This window comes from Bufo gargarizans, chromosome 2, assembly GCF_014858855.1.
Source record: "Bufo gargarizans isolate SCDJY-AF-19 chromosome 2, ASM1485885v1, whole genome shotgun sequence".
Taxonomy (NCBI): domain Eukaryota; kingdom Metazoa; phylum Chordata; class Amphibia; order Anura; family Bufonidae; genus Bufo; species Bufo gargarizans.
This window is the reverse complement of record NC_058081.1, coordinates 618,519,465-618,533,611: the sequence shown is the minus strand read 5'-3', so window position 1 is coordinate 618,533,611 and position 14,147 is coordinate 618,519,465. Positions and strand designations below refer to the sequence as shown.

The window sequence follows — 14,147 nt, the reverse complement described above, 5'->3', positions numbered from 1 at the left end:
GTGTTAGTGGACCCTCTGGTGCTGGGAGAGGACGTGGCCGTTCTGCCACATCCACACGTCCTAGTGTACCAACTACCTCAGGTCCCAGTAGCCGCCAGAATTTACAGCGATATATGGTGGGGCCGAATGCCGTTCTAAGGATAGTAAGGCCTGAGCAGGTACAGGCATTAGTCAATTGGGTGGCCGACAGTGGATCCAGCACGTTCACATTATCTCCCACCCAGTCTTCTGCAGAAAGCGCACAGATGGCGCCTGAAAACCAACCCCATCAGTCTGTCACATCACCCCCATGCATATCAGGGAAACTGTCTGAGCCTCAAGTTATGCAGCAGTCTCTTATGCTGTTTGAAGACTCTGCTGGCAGGGTTTCCCAAGGGCATCCACCTAGCCCTTCCCCAGCGGTGGAAGACATAGAATGCACTGACGCACAACCACTTATGTTTCCTGATGATGAGGACATGGGAATACCACCTCAGCAAGTCTCTGATGATGACGAAACACAGGTGCCAACTGCTGCGTCTTTCTGCAGTGTGCAGACTGAACAGGAGGTCAGGGATCAAGACTGGTTGGAAGACGATGCAGGGGACGATAAGGTCCTAGACCCCACATGGAATGAAGGTCGTGCCACTGACTTTCACAGTTCGGAGGAAGAGGCAGTGGTGAGACCGAGCCAACAGCGTAGCAAAAGAGGGAGCAGTGGGCAAAAGCAGAACACCCGCCGCCAAGAAACTCCGCCTTCTACTGACCGCCGCTGGGACCGAGCACCCCAAAGGCAGCTTCAAGGAGTTCCCTGGCATGGTACTTCTTCAAACAATGTGCTGACGACAAGACCCGAGTGGTTTGCACGCTGTGCCATCAGAGCCTGAAGCGAGGCATTAACGTTCTGAACCTTAGCACAACCTGCATGACCAGGCACCTGGCGGAGAGCTTTTTTTCGCACGTCATTCCGCCGCCAAGGATCGCAGGGCAACATTCTTTGCCTCCTGTTGCCACCTCCTCCTTCTCGGCTTCCTCCTCCTCTTCTTCCACCTGCTCATCCAGTCAGCCACACACCTTCACCACCAACTTTAGCACAGCCCGGGGTAAACGTCAGCAGGCCATTCTGAAAACTCATATGTTTGGGGGACAGGCCCCACACCGCACAGGAGTTGTGGCGTGGTATAGAACAACAGACCGACGAGTGGTTGCTGCCGGTGAGCCTCAAGCCCGGCCTGGTGGTGTGCGATAATGGGCGAAATCTCGTTGCAGCTCTGGGACTAGCCGGTTTGACGCACATCCCTTGCCTGGCGCATGTGCTGAATTTGGTGGTGCAGAAGTTCATTCACAACTACCCCGACATGTCAGAGCTGCTGCATAAAGTGCGGGCCGTCTGTTCGCGCTTCCGGCGTTCACATCCTGCCGCTGCTCGCCTGTCTGCGCTACAGCGTAACTTCGGCCTTCCCGCTCACCGCCTCATATGCGACGTGCCCACCAGGTGGAACTCCACCTTGCACATGCTGGACAGACTGTGCGAGCAGCAGCAGGCCATAGTGGAGTTTCAGCTGCAGCACGCACGGGTTAGTCGCACTGCGGAACAGCACCACTTCACCACCAATGACTGGGCCTCCATGCGAGACCTGTGTGCCCTGTTGCGCTGTTTCGAGTACTCCACCAACATGGCCAGTGGCGATGACGCCGTTATCAGCGTTACAATATAAAACACTTAGGGCGATGATGGAAGAGGAGGTGGCCCAGGAGGAGGAGGAGGAGGAGGAGGAGGAAGAGGGGTCATTTTTAGCACTTTCAGGCCAGTCTCTTCGAAGTGACTCAGAGGGAGGTTTTTGGCAACAGTAGAGGCCAGGTACAAATGTGGCCAGCCAGGGCCCACTACTGGAGGACGAGGAGGACGAGGAGGACGAGGATGAGGAGGAGGTGGAGGAGGATGAGGATGAAGCATGGTCACAGCGGGGTGGCACCCAACGCAGCTCGGGTCCATCACTGGTGCGTGGCTGGGGGGAAAGGCAGGACGATGACGATACGCCTCCCACAGAGGACAGCTTGTCCTTACCCCTGGGCAGCCTGGCACACATGAGCGACTACATGCTGCAGTGCCTGCGCAACGACAGCAGAGTTGCCCACATTTTAACGTGTGCGGACTACTGGGTTGACACCCTGCTGGATCCACGCTAAAAAGACAATGTGCCCACCTTACTTCCTGCACTGGAGCGTGATAGGAAGATGCGCGAGTACAAGCGCACGTTGGTAGACGCGCTACTGAGAGCATTCCCAAATGTCACAGGGGAACAAGTGGAAGCCCAAGGCCAAGGCAGAGGAGGAGCAAGAGGTCGCCAAGGCAGCTGTGTCACGGCCAGCTCCTCTGAGGGCAGGGTTAGCATGGCAGAGATGTGGAAAAGTTTTGTCAACACGCCACAGCTAACTGCACCACCACCTGATACGCAACGTGTTAGCAGGAGGCAACATTTCACTAACATGGTGGAACAGTACGTGTGCACACCCCTCCACGTACTGACTGATGGTTCGGCCCCATTCAACTTCTGGGTCTCTAAATTGTCCACGTGGCCAGAGCTAGCCTTTTATGCCTTGGAGGTGCTGGCCTGCCCGGCGGCCAGCGTTTTGTCTGAACCTGTATTCAGCACGGCAGGCGGCGTCATTACAGACAAACGCAGCCGCCTGTCTACAGCCAATGTGGACAAGCTGACGTTCATAAAAATGAACCAGGCATGGATCCCACAGGACCTGTCCATCCCTTGTGCAGATTAGACATTAACTACCTCCCCTTAACCATATATTATTGTACTCCAGGGCACTTCCTCATTCAATCCTATTTTTATTTTCATTTTACCATTATATTGCGAGGCTACCCAAAGTTGAATGAACCTCTCCTCTGTCTGGGTGCCGGGGCCTAAATATATGCCAATGGACTGTTCCAATGTTGGGTGACGTGAAGCCTGATTCTCTGCTATGACATGCAGACTAATTCTCTGCTGACATGAAGCCAGATCCTCTGTTACGGGACCTCTCTCCTCTGCCTGGGTGCTGGGCCTAAATATCTGACAATGGACTGTTGCAGTGGTGGCTGACGTGAAGCCTGATTCTCTGCTATGATATGCAGACTGATTCTCTGCTGACATGAAGACAGATTCTCTGTTACGGGACCTGTCTCCTCTGCCTGGTTGCTGGGCCTAAATATCTGACAATGGACTGTTGCAGTGGTGGCTGACGTGAAGCCTGATTCTCTGCTATGACATGCAGACTGATTCTCTGCTGACATGAAGCCAGATCCTCTGTTACGGGACCTCTCTCCTCTGCCTGGGTGCCTGGGCCTAAATATATGCCAATGGACTGTTCCAATGTTGGGTGACTTGAAGCCTGATTCTCTGCTATGATATGCAGACTGATTCTCTGCTGACATGAAGACAGATTCTCTGTTACGGGACCTGTCTCCTCTGCCTGGTTGCTGGGCCTAAATATCTGACAATGGACTGTTGCAGTGGTGGCTGACGTGAAGCCTGATTCTCTGCTATGACATGCAGACTGATTCTCTGCTGACATGAAGCCAGATCCTCTGTTACGGGACCTCTCTCCTCTGCCTGGGTGCCTGGGCCTAAATATATGCCAATGGACTGTTCCAATGTTGGGTGACGTGAAGCCTGATTCTCTGCTATGACATGCAGACTGATTCTCTGCTGACATGAAGACAGATTCTCTGTTACGGGACCTCTCTCCTCTGCCTGGGTGCTGGGCCTAAATATCTGACAATGGACTGTTGCAGTGGTGGCTGACGTGAAGCCTGATTCTCTGCTATGACATGCAGACTGATTCTCTGCTGACATAAAGCCAGATCCTCTGTTACGGGACCTCTCTTCTCTGCCTAGGTGCTGGGCCTAAATATATGCCAATGGACTGTTGCAGTGGTGGCTGACATGAAGCCTGATTCTCTGCTATGACATGCAGACTGATTCTTTGCGGACATGAAGCCAGATCCTCTGTTACGGGACCTCTCTCCTCTGCCTGGGTGCTGGGCCTAAATATATGCCAATGGACTGTTCCAGTGGTGGCTGACGTGAAGCCTGATTCTCTGCTATGACATGCAGACTGATTCTCTGCTGACATGAAGCCAGATTCTCTGTTACGGGACCTCTCTCCTCTGCCTGGGTGCCGGGGCCTAAATATCTGAGAATGGACTGTTCCAGTGGTGGGTGACGTGAAGCCAGATTCTCTGCTATGGGACCTCTCTCTAATTGATATTGGTTAATTTTTATTTATTTTATTTTTATTTTAATTCATTTCCCTATCCACATTTGTTTGCATGGGATTTACCTACATGTTGCTGCCTTTTGCAGCCCTCTAACCCTTTCCTGGGCTGTTTTACAGCCTTTTTAGTGCCGAAAAGTTTGGGTCCCCATTGACTTTAATGGGGTTTGGGTTCGGGACGAAGTTCGGATCGGGTTCGGATCCCGAACCCAAACATTTCCGGGAAGTTCGGCCGAACTTCTCGAACCCGAACATCCAGGTGTTTGCTCAACTCTACTTCAGATTAATACTGCACATAGATCCATCTCTGTACAGTATTAGAATATTTGGACTCCGATGAGCTGAAGTTAGTTATTTGTGAAGTTGCGCTTGACTTTGTTGAATAACTTCGGTAATTGATTTTAATGTGGAAAACCACTTTGAAACTTGAAACTGAACTTAGCTTCAGTTCCGACAGATCTCAGTACAGTATTAATCCGAAGTTATCAAGTAAGTGACTTTGGAGAGTAGGTAGTTAACCCCTTCAGGACCCTGCGATTTTTGCGATTTTATGTTTTTATGTTTTTGTTTCTCTTTCCCTGCATTCACAAAGCCATAACTTTTCTGTTACTAAAATTTCAAATGGGGTGAAATTAGGAAAAAAAATAAAAATGCTACAGTTTCATGGGTTTGGTTTTTGTGGCGATCCCTATGGGGTAAAACTGACCAGTTCTCTTCAATCTTTGGGTCAGTAAAATTACAGCAATACCACATTTAACTAGTTTTTTCTTGTGTTTTAATATAGAAAAAAAAAAAGCTTTTGGAATTTATTTTTATTTTCACCGCCATATTCTGACTCCCAAAATGTTTTATGGTTAATTCTGTGGAGTTGTGTGAGGACTTTTTGTTTGCAGGATGATCTGTCATTTTCTTTTAATTTTGGAGTGTGTATGACATTTTTTTGAGAGGTGAAGTGACAAATAAATAGTGAATCAATGCCTATAAAGACAGGACTTCTGCCATATATCTACAGCAAAGGTCCGGAAAGGGTTAACACTCAGCGCAGTAACAGTACGGTGCAGGGATGATACAGTACAGGCTTAAGAGCAAGGAGTACAGCATCGCTTGCTAGGTGTATTATACAGCTTAGTATCTTTCTTTCTCTTCTGTGATGGTCCACTTGTCCACTCTTTAATATGGCTTCCTAAACTGCTTTAGGAAACCTTAAAGTGTGGATGTGCTTTTCGAGTTCCAAAGAGATTATAGATGATAGTTAAGTGTCCCCGCAAAAGGTAACTTTATGATCTGTGTATTTTTCAAGGGGGCCAAATGTGGAAAAACAACGTTAGTAGTAATGATAATAATAATAATAATAAAATATCTGAGACTGAGGACGCAACGGCATGACGTAGGACGTGCCGTGCTCCTGCTCCCTCCCCCCGTCTCATGGGTCGCGGCGGCGCCTGAATGCGTGTGTGAACGCTGAGTGCCTGAACACCCGCTGCCTGCTACCGGATGACCTGCGGTGCGTCTCTGATGGTCGCCTGAGCGCTTCGGAGTTGCCGCTGCAGCAGGGGAACGAGACCGCCTCCTCTTCCACGGCTCCTGTGAGACTGATTGGGTGCCTAGGCATCGTTCCAGCAGGGGTCCCCCGGGTATAGCAGTGGATTATCGCAGAGGAAAATGGAGTCGGACGCAGGAAGAGGCAAGCTCCCTTTTACCTTACCTAGGAGTAGCTTGGTGTGGTCCTCTCTACTCCAGATCCGAATTTCCTGGTGACGAGAAGAAAGAAGGTACCGGGTTTTTTTTTCTCTGTGTGAGCTGGTGCGCTGGTGCGCTGACTACTTGTAAATCAGGTCAAACCGGTCAGAGAGAGGAAAAGTGGATTTTCGGGGTATAAAGGATGCCTGAGACCTGGCAACCGTGGATTCCATCTGTAAGATCTGGGAGCTGAGTGCCAAGGGGAAAGAGTGAAGGGGTGAAGAAGGAAGGAAGGGGAGAAGGAGAGAGGGGAGGAAAGAAAAAAAAAAAAAAAACTTGGTTGATATTTCTCCTGTGGTTGAAAGCATTACTCCTTTGGTACAGCCTACTAGCTGAACTACAGCAAATATTCCTTTTTTTCTCCTTTCCTATTTTTTTTCACTGGACATATATGTTTGTAATCAGAGGAGTTGTTCCCGCTTCCAAATCGCTCTTCCCGGTGTTATCTGAGTGGACGAACTGTTGAACATATGCTCTTGTACATGTTAGAGATATACATGTAATCGGATGAAGGAAGGAATGAGGGGCCTGTTTTTCTGGACATATAAGTTATTTATCTCCCTCTGTGGAGGAATCCTGGACCTGGTATATATATTGGCAGATTATACCTGGGAGAGATCAAGTAACGGCTCCCCCCTTTAGTAATGGATATCTAATTACTAGCCAATTGTTGTTTATTGATATATCCTCATCCTTTTTTTTTCTTACTTGTCTTATCCTCCCCCCTGTAATTGTTTATTTACTTTTTGGTCTTTGGTGGTTGTGGTTGTGGGGCCTACACTTATGCCTCCAAAGGGTGTAAATCGACGATCCGTTGGCACGGCTGGCTCCTCTTCGCCAGGGGGAGGGAAGGGCAGCACTACCACAACTAGCCTGGAGAAATATCTTAGATCCCCCCCCCCCCCAAAATTAAGAGCTCTTTGCGAGGGAATAAGGAAATACAAAAGGATAGTAGTGAAGCGGCTGCCCTGGAGGAACACGTGAGGATGGGGAAGGGTTACGGAGAAGGGATGGAGGAAAGAATCAACCTGGTAGACAATAAGTTGTTGGAAATCCTGGGCGCAGTGCAAAAAACTAACCATAGCTTGGAGGATTTGACAACTAAGATAGCCTCGGTACAGGTTGATCTTTCCTTCATAAAGGAGGATATGAATAAAGTCAGGGAGAAGGTAAAGGAGTTACAGATAACATCTGGAAGTATGAAAACTGATATAGAGGGTTTAAAGAAAAGAGTGGAAGGAATGGAAGAGGAAAAGAAAACTCTTTTGGAAGATATGTCCAGGAGATCAAATATTAGAATAGTCGGATTCCCTGAGGGGGCGGAAGGTGAGGATACAGCAGGGTTTATACAACAGTGGCTGCAGGACAGCTTTAAAGATAAGGGTCTAACTAGTCTTTTCTCAGTGGAAAGAGCCCATAGAATACCAGGGAGAACCCCTATAAAAGGGGCTCCCCCGAGGGCAATCCTAGCAAAAATACAAAATGTTAAAGACAGGGATACAATAATGAGAACGAAAAGAATGTTGCAGATATTAGAGTTTAATGGAAATAATATAGCGATTTACCCTGATTACTCAAGAGCCACTCAGATTAAGAGGCGTGAGTTTAAAGAAGTGAAGAAGAGACTAGCCGATGCCCAGATACAATATTCCCTGCTGTATCCCACTAAGTTACGTATAATATATCGTGAACAGGTTAGGTTTTTTGGTTCTCCGGAGGAGGTGGCGGAGTGGCTGGACGCTAAAGGAATAGGAACATGAAAGGCGCCAGACTGACTCATGGGGGGGGTGGGTAGGGGGTAGGAAGGGGTCGTGTGTAAGAGGTGGGGGAAATTTTTGATTTCTGCCGACCAGATAGTGGGGGGGGGGGGAGAGGGAGGGATGTGGGGGGGAGAGGGAGTAGGGTGGGAAGGAGTGGGGTGGGAATGGTTGTCTTGGGAGGTCTAATAGGGTCTAAGGTTAAGAAAAAGTAAGTGACCGATTTGAATGAGTAGTATGAGTAGTATTATGACATGGAATGTACGGGGCCTAGGAGACAGGGTCAAAAGGGTAATGGTTTTTGACACTGTTTCTAAACATCTTCCGGCTATAGTAGGATTAATGGAGACACATAGTGCAAAGGATAAAATAAACCTGTTAAAGAAGAAATGGGCCCGGTATCAATACCATTCATGTTTCTTCACATACTCATCTGGAGTTAGTGTATATGTTCATTATAAAGTAGATTTCCGTCCAATTGACGAGAAAATAGATGATAGGGGTAGATATGTATTTCTTCATTGTCAATGGAACGGTATTGTATGTATTTTGGCCTTTGTGTATATACCTCCCCCATTTTCCCTAATGGTTATCCATAGATTAGTGGAGTATGCAGATTCAAGAGGTAAATACCCCATAGTAATTATGGGAGATCTAAATAACGTTATGAATGACGAGTTAGACAGATACTCGGTGATCCCAAAGGATAAACAGAGGACAGGGCGACAATCAGTGCTGTGGAAAATATCGCAGGAATTATCCTTAATAGATGTGTGGAGATACCTCTACGATGACAAGCCAGGGTTCTCCTGTTTCAGTCGGGGAAATAAAATAATGTCCAGGATAGACTTGGCACTGGTTAGCTCAGAATTAGTACATAAAATTTCCAGTATGAAGTACGAAGTGAATAGTATCTCGGATCATTCCCCTGTTTGTCTGCGGTTTAAAACAAACCTAAGACGAACAACTCGTGAGTTTCGCCTGAATCCTCATTGGCTGAATTTAATTAAGGAGGAAGATGATATCAGGGTGAATATAGAGGAGTTCTGGAAATATAATTTAGGTTCAGCAGGCCCAGGGTATGTTTGGGATGCCTTTAAGGCATTTCTACGCGGCATCTTGATAAGTAAAATTAAGGGTCTGAAAAGGGGATTTGTAGAACAGGAGAGAAAGCTGACAGATAGGATAAAAAAAATAGAAGCAGAATTCATGACTAAAAAAATCCCTGAATTGATAAGCCAGCTGGAGCAGGCCAAAAGTACACTGAGGAATTATCTGAGTGATAAGGCACAACAAAAAAGTGTTTTTTGAGGGGGAAAGATACTTTAGAGAATCTGGGAAGTCGGGAAAACTGCTGTCCACACTTATACGGAATCAAAGGGGGGGTAATAGGATTGATGGTGTTGAGGGGAGAGCTGGGGGGATGGTATCCAGCCAAGGAGAGATAGAGCGTGAATTTATGGAATATTATGGGGGCCTCTACTCCTCGGAGGGGGGGGGGGGGGCCTGAAGAAATTAGAATTTTCATGGAGGGAGCTTCGATTCCCAGACTCTCGGATGAGGAGAGGGACTGGTTGAATGGCCCTATTGAAGTTGAAGAACTACGAGAGACACTGAAAACTATTCAGGGTAACACCAGTCCTGGGCTGGATGGCCTACCCTTTGAGATATATAGAAGGTATGGAGATGTCATTCTCCCAGTGTTAGTACAGGTCTTAAACGAATCAATGGATAGTGGCGAACTCCCGTCCTCCCTCTCCGAGGCGGTAATAAGTTTGATAGGCAAAAAGGGGAAGGACGAGAGTAAGGTGGAGTCGTATCGCCCCATCTCTCTTCTCAACACCGACTTTAAAATATGCGCTAAGTTGCTTGCAAACCGCCTGAGAAAAGTTATTGAGATATTAATACATCCGGACCAAACTGGGTTTGTACCCAAACGACAGGCGCAGACGAATATTAGACGGACATTGTTGAATATGCAGATGGTTGGTGAGGGTGCCCATTCCATCCTGTCTTTGGACGCTGAGAAGGCGTTTGACAGGGTGGAGTGGGCATACCTCTGGAAGACTATGCACAAATTTAATTTGGGGGAGAAATTTATTAAATGGGTACAGCTTTTATACAATAACTCGAACGTTAGGGTTAGGATTAATGGAGTAATATCAGAGTCAATACCTCTGCAGAGGGGAACCCGTCAGGGGTGCCCACTCTCCCCACTACTGTTCGCTATATTTGTTGAGCCATTAGCTTGTAAGGTCCGAGCAGACGGAAAAATAAGGGGATTTGGGGGAAACGGTGCATCGGACAAGATATGCCTGTACGCTGATGATATTCTGTTTTTTGTGGACGGAGGAGTACCAATGGTACAGCATCTGATGGAGGTAGTTAAACAGTTTGGCCTTGTCTCTGGCTTTAAGGTGAACTGGACAAAGTCGGTACTGCTCCCAATTGGTCAGGAAATTGGGCCGGAGGAAATTAACATCAAAATCTTGAAACCTACGGAATCGTTTGAATATCTGGGAATAAAAGTTAGTTCGAGGATTCAGGAGTATTTAGAACTCAATATTGACCCTCTGTTAAAAAGGGTTAGGGAAAAAACAAGTGTTTGGCAAAAGCTATCGATCCGACAAGTGGACCGAATGGCAATAATAAAGATGGTTCTACTACCACAGATCTTGTATGTTATCTCCTCGTGCCCAATTTGGATAGGGGACCACTTTTTCAATGCATTGGAAGGAGTGATAAACGATCTTATCTGGGGGAGAAAAAGGGTCAGGCTGAAACAAAAATATCTATGGTTAGGCGAGGAAGATGGCAGCCTGTCCATCCCATGCTTTAGAGGCTACTATTTTGCATCCCAGCTTCAGTGGTTAATGATGGAGGATGACAGACTGCGTCGATTCCTGGAAGGGGAGTTGGGAGCTCTCCAATATAACATTATTAGTACATTGGAAGCAGGAATGTTAAAAATAAAAGGGAGGCAGTGCCCAATCAGTAAGATGGTACACTTAGTTTGGGTTAATATCAAAAAATTATTGGGAATAAATCACTCACTAAAGTTTTCACCCATTTAGGGAAATATTAACTTAAAAGAATTTTTGAAGTTTGAGGATTATTTGTTTTGGGATAAAAAGGGCATTAGATTTGTGCCCCAGATAGTTGCGGAAGGAAAGTTGAAGACACCAGAGGAAATGGGTTTAAGTATAGATAAAGACTATCTCACATGGTTTAGATATAGTAGACTGAAACACGCTTTTGATAAAACGAAGAATAAAGAATATTTTAATACAAAGCACTCAGAATTTGCTGACTTTTGCAATCAGGGAATAGGGAGTAAAGTTTCAATCTCACAGATTTATAAAAGGATAAAGAAGGGTTTGGGAGGGGTGATTAGATTTAACAGTGAAAAGAAATGGGCACAAGAGGTGGCACCCTTAACCTTGGACTGGAGAAATATATACAAAAATGTTAAAAGGAGTACAATCTCCAGTGGCTTCCGATTGACGCAGTTCTTTATCCTTCACCAGACCTATGTTACCCCAAGGGTCATGAGTAAGATGTATAAAACAGGTGATGCAAAATGCTGGAAGTGTCGAGAGGAGAGGGCCGGTTTTGTCCATTTGATTTGGTCTTGCCCGACTGTACAGGGGTACTGGTCTCAAGTTTTCCAGAACCTCGAGAGAGAGAGACAAGGAAATCTGCTCCTTTTGAGATTAGTATTGCAGTCCTGGGAGACACTAGAAGAATTGGGATAGACAGAGAAAGTGAAAGAAAATGGGAAAAAGGTTTGATGCTGGCACGTGTAGTCTTGGCTAGAGGATGGGGAGCGGATAGCCCGCCAAACGTGGTAGACTGGAAAATTTTATGCAAAAGGGTGACAAGTTACGAGAAAGCTAGACAGGTGAAGCCAATGAGCATATAAAGAGTAAAAAGGGGGAATTACAAGGTTTTGAAAAGAGGTCACTGAAAGGAAAGGCAAATAGGATACTCCCAAGACAACCAAAAAGGGTGGAGGGGAGGGAGGAGGTGAGGGTAGGGTCGGGGACGGGAGGGGGGGGGGGAGTTCTTTTTTTTATGAGGGTTTTTGTAAAAGTAAAATGAAGGGGACAAACTGTTATGACATGACTTGGTAGTTTATAATGGTGTATATCTGTACTGTTATGATACATTTCTGTAACTTATGACGGTATATATATGTATTTCTGTAATGGCTAATCCCCATTTATGTCATGTTTAATGAGAAGAAGAAAATGATAAATAAATATAATTTAAAATAAAATAATAATAATAATACCACCAAATCTACAAGAACATTTTGCTGCTGTCCTTATTTTGGGACATTTGGAAATTCATGTTTGTATATTTTTCTGGAATATAGATGTAATGTAGACACATAGACAGTAAGTCACTCTTTATCCACAATATGTTTCAGGTTTTTCCAGATATGTCAATATTTAGATTTTTTATTTTTGTTTGCAGGTCATATTAACGGAGAGATCTTGATTGACCTCAGCATTGGTTCTATACCTCATCATCTGTATTCATGCTGTGAGTTTTTCAAAGACATCATAGTGCTCAAGGCCAGTGACCGATGCATCATGGAGCTGAAAAGATGGGTGAACGCACATACAGGAGCATTTGATTGGAGCCATGCAGCAAAACTTCATGTAGACACAGAAGGAAACAGGTAAAGGATGTGTCCACATATTGGGGGAAACCTACTGTCATTCTCGTAATTTCTAGTGTACAAAAGATATGAAGCAGATTTAGAAAATGTTTAGGCAGTATATCTTTATCTACTTTATTCTTGCACTGCTACTCTGTTTCAGTTCAAATTTAGTCAGTGGGGAAGATTTATCAAAGTGGTGTAAAGTAGACTTGGCTTAGTTGCCCATAGCAACCAATCAGATTCTTCCTTTCATTTTTCATAGCTCCTTTGGAAAATGAAAGGTGGAATCTAATTGGTTGCTATTGGCTACTAAGCCTGTTCTGCTTTACACCACTTTGATAAATATCCCCCAGTATTCTCACCCATAGGTACCAACATAACAATGGGTTCTGCTGAAGGTAAGCAATATAACTAGTGTTGAGTGAATCAAAGCATCTGAAGTGGAATTCTATCCGAAGTTTAGGAAAAATTTGATTTGCCATGAATCCATATTTCCTCTTGCTTCGTGGTAATAAATATTTTTTTTTTCTAAAATGGTGGCTGCGGCCAGGATGCTACTGTTGGCCTTACGGTCCTGCGTCAACACATGTAGGAATTTTACACACAACTAGGTGGTTTATCTGCCCAAACAACAGGAGGGGAGCAGGAGGAGCATGAGGAGCTGAAGGGTGATAATGAAAATGACACAGATGACCTTAAGAGACCTTGGCAGTATGCAGTAAAGATGGAGGCAGGGAGGCCCTGCGAATCTCTCTCACAAATGGCCAGATGCAATGGCGTACATAGAGAAGTAAGGGCCCCATAGCAAGGATTAAACCAGGCCCCCACACTGGACCGAAGGGTTTCTGCCTAAACTGTTTTCAATGACCCTTGAGCCATTTTTCCATCATTTGCTAAAAGTTGTTCCTCTAGAGGGTAGAGCCCTGACCAAGTTTTCACCTCCAGTAGAAGAGGAGATAATCCCAACTACGACTCTTGCCCCGGGCCCCATAGCAGTCTCCTGGTCTGTCACTATAGTATTTAAGCCCCTGGCCAGATGGATGCTTTCATGTTTATGTAGTGACATCCACATTGTCAGGACTCGGCTGAGGGAGGACTACTGGCTGTCCACATTGCTAGACCCTCGCTACTGGTAAAAAATGGGGGCATTTAGACCTTCTAAGAGGGATGCAAAAATGGACTACTATATAGAAATGCTATATAGTCAGTTAGTTGATGCCTACTAATTTTGATCGCGAATATTCTAATCGTGAATTTTTATTGCGAATATCAGCACTTTGAGAATTGGCGAAAATGTAGAATATAGTGCCATATCTTTGTAATCGCGAATATTCTAGATTTTTTTTTTCCATTAGTAACCTCCCTTCTTGCTTGTGGGCCAATGAGAAGGCTGCAATATCTTTGTCAGAACTTAGCAACATCCCTAGCAACCAATAAGAAAGTTGCCTGCCCCTTTACTTTATAAGAAACTCCCCAGCAGCGATTTTTTGCTGTTTTTTTGCAGTTCTGAGAGAGACAGCAGTGTCTTTACTGTGCTCTGTGCTTTCATCTGGCTCATATTCCTTATCTAATTACATTAGATAGTTAGTTAGTTAGCTCATACATATAATGCAGATAGTTAGTGGGAGATAGTCAGTGCAGGTTAGATAGTGATATAGTGTAGCTGATAGTGCAGGGTGTTAGGTAATGTGATAGGAATTACTGTTTCTCTGCTGTCCATATATACA

General features: G+C 45.6%; 1 protein-coding gene across 1 annotated transcript in view; it reads left to right on the top strand.

Annotated features, from left to right (window-relative positions):
* The window catches only part of LOC122928840 (nicotinamide N-methyltransferase-like), an 87,816-nt gene that overhangs the window by 65,067 nt on the left and 8,602 nt on the right, over positions 1-14,147 (top strand). Inside the window, exon 2 of the mRNA XM_044282107.1 lies at positions 12,231-12,438. Coding sequence (XP_044138042.1) covers positions 12,231-12,438 — 208 coding nt within the window. The remainder of the gene's footprint in view (positions 1-12,230; positions 12,439-14,147) is intronic.